Genomic DNA, 6,553 nt, shown 5'->3' with positions numbered 1-6,553 from the left:
CATTGGCAGAGCCTGATTAACGAAGGAATGCATGCGGGCAATCGGGTAGGCCTTCTAGCCCATGTCTTTTATAACTTGATGCAAGTTTCTGGTTTTTAATGTCTTTGCTTCTTTGGCAGAGTGTGGTGCTTGTAAACGAGGGATTCATCCGGGCCCAACAAGAGATTGATGACCTTAAAGGCCAGCTGGATGCCCAAAGTCGAGAAACGACGAAATTTCAGCACCTTTTGCAAATAAAGGAAGACGAGCTGAGCCGGCAAAGTCCACTTGCTAACCTTCGGCCCCGAGCTTGATACTACGAAGGCTGAGAACCTTCGACTGAAGGATGAGTTAGCCGGGCTTATGCAGAAGAACCGGCTTCTGGAGGAAGAGAAAATCGGTCTTAGTCAAGCCAACGCTCGGCTTTCTTCCAAGCTGAGCGAGCTCGAAACCGACATTTCCCAGCTCCGAGGAGAACTCGACTCGGTTAAGTCAGATGCCTCCAATTTGGCCGAGAGGCACCGACGACTCGAATCCGAGAGTACTAAGTATGCGGAGAGAATGAGGGTTTTCGAACAAAAAGCCGAGGACCGGGCTCGAATGTGCGATGAACTAAGAACCAGACTTGAAGAGACGGTCGAGGCGAATGATATACTTAAAGCTGAGCTTGAATCGGCCAACCAATATCGGAGCATCCTCGACGAGGAAAGGAACGGGTTCCTAGTTAGGCTGGCCCGGGCTGAAGCCGGTTTGGCAGAAGCCTTGAAAAATTTGGAGGCTGCCGAAGCATACTCCACAGTTGTAGTGGAGCATGAGCGGTGGAGGTCTCGGAGGATCACCCTCGAGGAAGCCGAGCGTGGCTTTACTGATCTCCCAGCCCTTATTCTAGAGGCTAGAAGAACTGAGGATGTAGCGAAGAGGGCTCTTGACTCCGACTCCGAAGATTCTGAACGGACAGAGTCCGAGCATTCAGGCTCTAGTCAAACCGGATAGGCCAGGGCCTGTATTTACCCTTTTGTTTTGCCTTTAATGTTTTGAACTTTCTCAAATTTCAAGTGTAAAAGACTTGCGTATATGAAAAACGTATCTTTCTGTTGACTGCTCTTTTGCTTGTTTGTTGTGATTTTGGTTCAAACTGCCGGTCCTTTCCAAGGATAGGCGGCCATTGGAGTCACTTTCGGACTAATTGTTATTCATTGGTTTTTAATTTCATCCGGTGTGTTTTACCCGGGAATTATATAGAGTGGTTTGCCCGCGGGGCTTATCTATGCTTTGTGAATTCAGACGTCTCCGAATCACGTTAGGCATTTTTAGGGCCGATATTCTTTGGCTATTCGCTTATCTTTGATTAGGCTCGGGCACCTGAATCTCTACTTTACCGATTTCTGGTGTAGTAGTCCCCATTCGGGGGTGTTAAGCTTTTGGCTCGGTTCATTGTGACCTTGTTGCCCTTGTCGTGTTTCGACAGAAGTACCCGAAGTCGGGTATGCGGATTAAATAGTATCCGAATTTTCGGGTAATGTACTTTATCGAAGATATATCCGAAATGTAATAATTTGATTTTTTTGAATAAACTCTTTGTATTTGTACATGGCATGAGAGCTTTATCCGTTTCCTTCGTTTTTGCCGTAGCAAGTTCTAAGTGGACACGATTCATTCTGATCGTTTGGTCCTTACATCAAATCCTAATACAGAAGGTCCGGTTTTGATTCTGCCGTAGCTGATATTAAGCGGACACGATTCGTTTTTGATCGTTTGGTCCTTACATCGGAATCTAGTACCGGTTCATGAGGTCTCTGCAGTGTTCATTGTTGAACTCTTCCATTTCCAACTAATCGGAGCAAATGGATATGCGGGTGCCGTGGCCCCCTAGTGCTTATTCGAACTGTGAAGTCGGGTAAGCACTATCAAGTCCTGTTCGTAGGGTGTTGTCTGAGTATCCGGGTATCCATGCTCGTTCTTTTCTAGTAACACGTTGTACTCGTTGCCTCGTTAAAAACCTTGTCGGAAAACCCAATTGGGACAAAACCGGACTAAGGAAAAGAGTGCAACACGTGTTTTCAGACCTAGCAACTAATTATATGGCGCTCGCTCCCCGCAACAAAGAAAAAGTGAGTGAATAAAATAAAACGGGCTTATACCTCAGCAGTAGTATCTTTTCAAATGGGCCACATTCCGGCTTGTTGCGTAACCGTTGTCCGTCCATGGATTCCACCGATAGGACCCTTTGCCCGTTATCTCGTTACCTTGTATGGCCCTTCCCGCCGAGCCCAGTTTTCCCTCGTTGGGGTTCTTGGTGTTCAAGGTAACCTTTCGAAGCACCAAGTCCCCAATTCAGAAATGTCGGAAGTTAGCTCTCCGGTTGTAGTACCTTTCCAACCTCTGTTTCTGGGCTGCAATACGGATTAGCGCGCTCTCACGTAACTCATCCGCTAGGTCGAGATTTGCGGCCATGGCTTCCCTGTTTGATTCCTCGGTGGTATAATTGAACCGGAGGCTTGGCTCTCCGACTTCTACAGGAATAAGAGCTTCGGTCCCGTAGACCAACGAGAAGGGTGTTTCCCCCGTACTCGATTTCGGTGTGGTTCCTCAAGCCCACAAAGACTCTCCGAAAATTTCCTCCAAAGGATGCTTAGACGTTTCAAGTCTCTTTTTCTCGCATTCTGAATTAATTTTTTGTTAGTTGATTCCGCTTGTCCGTTTGCACACGGGTGATACGGAGTTGAAACAATTTTCTTGATCTTCAGTCCTTCGAGGAAATCATTGACACCGTTGTCACAGGTGATCTCGGCCGGGATACCGAACCGGCAAATAATGTGGTCCCAAATGAAGTCTATAACTTCCTTCTCTCGTATTTTCTCGAAAGCCTGCGCTTCAACCCATTTTGAGAAGTAGTCAGTCATAAACAAAATAAAGCGGGCCTTACCTGGTGCCCATGGCAGCGGACCAACGATATCCATTCCCCATTTCATGAAGGGCCAGGGTGATATCACCGATTGCAATAACTCCCCGGGCTGGTGAATCATCGGGGAATGCCTTTGACATCCGTCACACTTTCGGACAAAATTTTTCGCATCTTCCTCCATCCGGTTCCGGAATATCCGCTCTAATGATTTTCCGGACTAAAGCCTCCGCACCGGAGTGATTTCCACAAGTCCCCTCGTGCACCTCTCTCATCACGTACTCGGTTTCACCGGGGCCTAAACATTTGGCCAAAGGGCCGAAGAAAGATCGTCGGTATAGCTGGCCATCTACCAAGCAAAACCGTGCCGCTTTAGCCCTTAGTGACCGAGATTCCTTAGGGTCACTGGGAAGCTTTCTATCTTGTAAATAGTCGATGTATTTGTTGCGCCAATCCCATGTTAAACCCATCGTGTTTACCTCAAAGATGCCCGTTATTTAATGCCGAGTTCATCAGGTGCACCACAGTCCCGGGATTAATTTCTTCCCCTTCGACTGAAGACCCCAGACTGGCCAACGCGTCGGCTCGCAGTTCTGCTCCCTCGGTACATGCTGCATGGTCCATTCTTTAAATCGATGAAGTATGACCTGGACCCTCTCAAGATACCTTTGCATTCATTCATCCTTGACTTCGAAGACGCCATTCACCTGGTTAACAACCAGGAGGGAATCGCATTTTGCCTCGATTATTTTGGCCCCCATGCTCCGAGCCAATTCCGCCCCGCAATCATAGCCTCATACTCGCTTCATTGTTAGTTAACTTAATCGTCCTAACGGATTGCTTGGATAGCCTCTCGTACGGGGTTTTAAGGACGATTCCAAGCCCGGAACCTCTAAGGTTCGAGGCTCCGCCCGTGTGTAACGACCAAATACCCGTGGCTTTTCCCGGGGTTAGCAGGAGTTCCTTTTCCACCTCAGGGATCATAGCCGGGGTGAAGTCTGCCACAAAATCGGCTAAGATTTGTGACTTGATGGCCGTCCGGGGCCTATATTCAATATCATACCCACTTATCTCTACAACCCATTTAGTTAGCCTGCCCGATAATTTCGGTTTATGCAAGATGTTCTTTAAAGGATAAGTGGTCACTACGCATATCGGGTGGCATTGAAAGTAAGGTTTAAGTTTTCTGGAAGCGCTTACCAAAGGCCAATGCTAATTTTTCAAGGTGGGGATAACGGGTCTCTGCATCCCCCAAGGTCCTACTCACATAATAAATGGGAAATTGTGTACCGATTCTTTCCGAACTGTAACTCCACTTACCGCTACCCTCGGATACGGCAAGGTAGAGAAAAAGTCGCTCGTCCGCTTTCGACGTATGCAACAAAGGAGGGGCGGATAGTACTCTTTCGCTTCTTGTAAGGCTTTCGGCACTCCGAGTCCATGTGAAGTCGTTCTTCTTCCCGAGTAAGGAGAAGAAACGGTGGCTCTTGTCTGAAGATCTTGATATAAACTGGCTCAGTGCCGCTATCCTACCAGTAAGCCTCTACACTCCTTTGACATTATTTACCACCTCGATGTCCTCGATTGCTTAGATCTTATCCGGGTTAATCTCGATCCCCCGATTTGACACCATGTAGCCGAGGAATTTACCCGATCGGACATCGAAAGCACACTTCTCCGGATTGAGCTTCATATTATATTTTCGGAGTACGTCAAAGGTTTCCTGCAAATGTTTCAAATGGTCCTCTGTTTCCAGGGACTTAACAACCATATCGTCAATGTAAACTTCCATCGTTTTTCCTATTTGTTCTTCGAACATCCCGTTAACTAGGCGTTGATAGGTTGCCTCGGCATTTTTTAATCCGAATGGCATTACATTGTAGCAATAAGTCCCGTGCCGGGTAATGAAAGATGTTTTCTTCTGATCTTCCGGTGCATCCGAATTTGGTTGTACCCTTGAGTAAGCATCGAGAAAACTTAACATCTCATGCTCCTACTGCCGCATCGATCATTCTATCGACGCGGGGCAACGGAAACGAATCCTTCCGGCATGCTTTGTTTAGATCCTTATAATCAACGCACATTCAAAATTTATTACCTTTCTTCGGCACCACCACCACGTTGGCCAGCCAATCCGGTATTTTACTTCCGAATGGAGCCTATTTTTAAAAGCTTTGTTACCTCATCCTTCACGAAGGCATGCTTTGCCTCCGCCACGCCTCACCGCCCACCGGGGGAAATCTCCCATCGAGACCGAGCTTATGAGTTGTCACTTCCGCGACACACCCGTCATATCTATATGCGACCATGCAAAACAATCGGCATTAGCTTGAAGAAATTTAATTAACTTGTTCCCGAGCTCCGAGGTTAACCCCGTGCCCGTATACCTTTCGTCCGTAGATATTCGAACAAGATGACTTGCTCCAGCTCCTCTCTTGTAGATTTTGTCGCGTCTGACTCATCCGGCAAGACGAATGATCTAGGTATGTTGAAGTCGTCTTCTTCGTGCCCCGGTCCAATCCTTTTTGTTCCGTTGCTGGACCCGTTAACGGTAATTGCTATTTGGAATCCTTTCTCCCGATGATCCTTCCTTTTGATCCGGCTTTTTGAGTAGGGGTGATGATTCTTCGATCGCGAACATCTCTCGCGGCAAAAGTTGTTCTCCCCGGATAGTTTTTATCCCTCCGGAGTCGGAACTTCAAAGAAATTATGTAAGGTAGACGGCATAGCTCTCATGCTATGTATCCACGGCCTACCCAAAGAATGCGTTGTATTTCATATCCCCCTCGATTACATAGAACACAGTCTGCTGGATGGTGCCGTCGATGTTGACTGGTAAGGAGATCTCACCCTTCGTAGTTTCACTCGCCATATTGAATCCACTAAGCACCCGGGCCACCGGTACGATCTGGTCGAGTAGCCTTAACTGTTCAACCACTCTCCATCGGATGATGTTGACCGAGCTACCTGAGTCGATTAGAATACGTTTAATCTGAGATTTAAAAACACGAATAGAAATTACCAGTGCATCATTGTGTGGTTGAATGATGCCCTCCGCATCTTTGTTGCTGAAAGTGATGGAGCCTTCGTATGCATGACCCCGGCTGCGCTTTTCACGAACAAAGGGTAAATCTGGCTCGCTTCATTACCGGTCCTCTAGAGACATATGTATCCCCGATTATCATGTTGATTATATGCTGAGGCTCTACCGGTTCACCCCACTTATTCGACTCCCTTTCCTTGTAGTGGGTTTTGGCTCGCTCACTCAGGAATTCACGAAGGTGCCCGTTTTTCAGTAATCGAGCCACCTCTTCTCGTAATCGGCTACGCCTTCGCTTCTATGACCATGAGTATCATGGTATTCACAAATCATGTTCGGTCCCGTCGACCGGATCCGACCTCACGGGCCTCGGCCACCTTGCCTCCGGAATGCGACCTATGGCCGACACAAGGTCCAAGGTGTTGACACTAAAGTTATATTCTCGATATTCTCGGGATCCCTCGTTGTTGCCGAACTTCCGCTTCACTTCTAAACGACAACCCCCGGCTATTTGGCGGACGTTCGGTTCTTCTATCTCCCCTACCGGAGTACTGATTAGGACCGGACCTTGATTTTTCCGGTCTAAAGTTTGTTTTCTCCGACTGAGGATACGGCCGATATCTTTCCCTTGA

The 6,553-nt window shown here is 47.6% G+C and overlaps 1 protein-coding gene across 1 annotated transcript; it reads left to right on the top strand.

Annotated features, from left to right (window-relative positions):
- Positions 1-342: 342 nt before the first annotated feature.
- Positions 343-972, top strand: LOC132054257 (uncharacterized). The gene has a single exon (XM_059446301.1). The coding sequence runs from the start codon at positions 343-345 to the stop codon at positions 970-972; it is 630 nt and encodes a 209-aa protein (XP_059302284.1).
- The last annotated feature ends 5,581 nt before the right edge of the window (positions 973-6,553 follow it).

This window comes from Lycium ferocissimum, chromosome 4 (genome assembly GCF_029784015.1).
Source record: "Lycium ferocissimum isolate CSIRO_LF1 chromosome 4, AGI_CSIRO_Lferr_CH_V1, whole genome shotgun sequence".
NCBI lineage: Eukaryota > Viridiplantae > Streptophyta > Magnoliopsida > Solanales > Solanaceae > Lycium > Lycium ferocissimum.
This window is presented reverse-complemented; position numbering and strand designations above follow the sequence as displayed.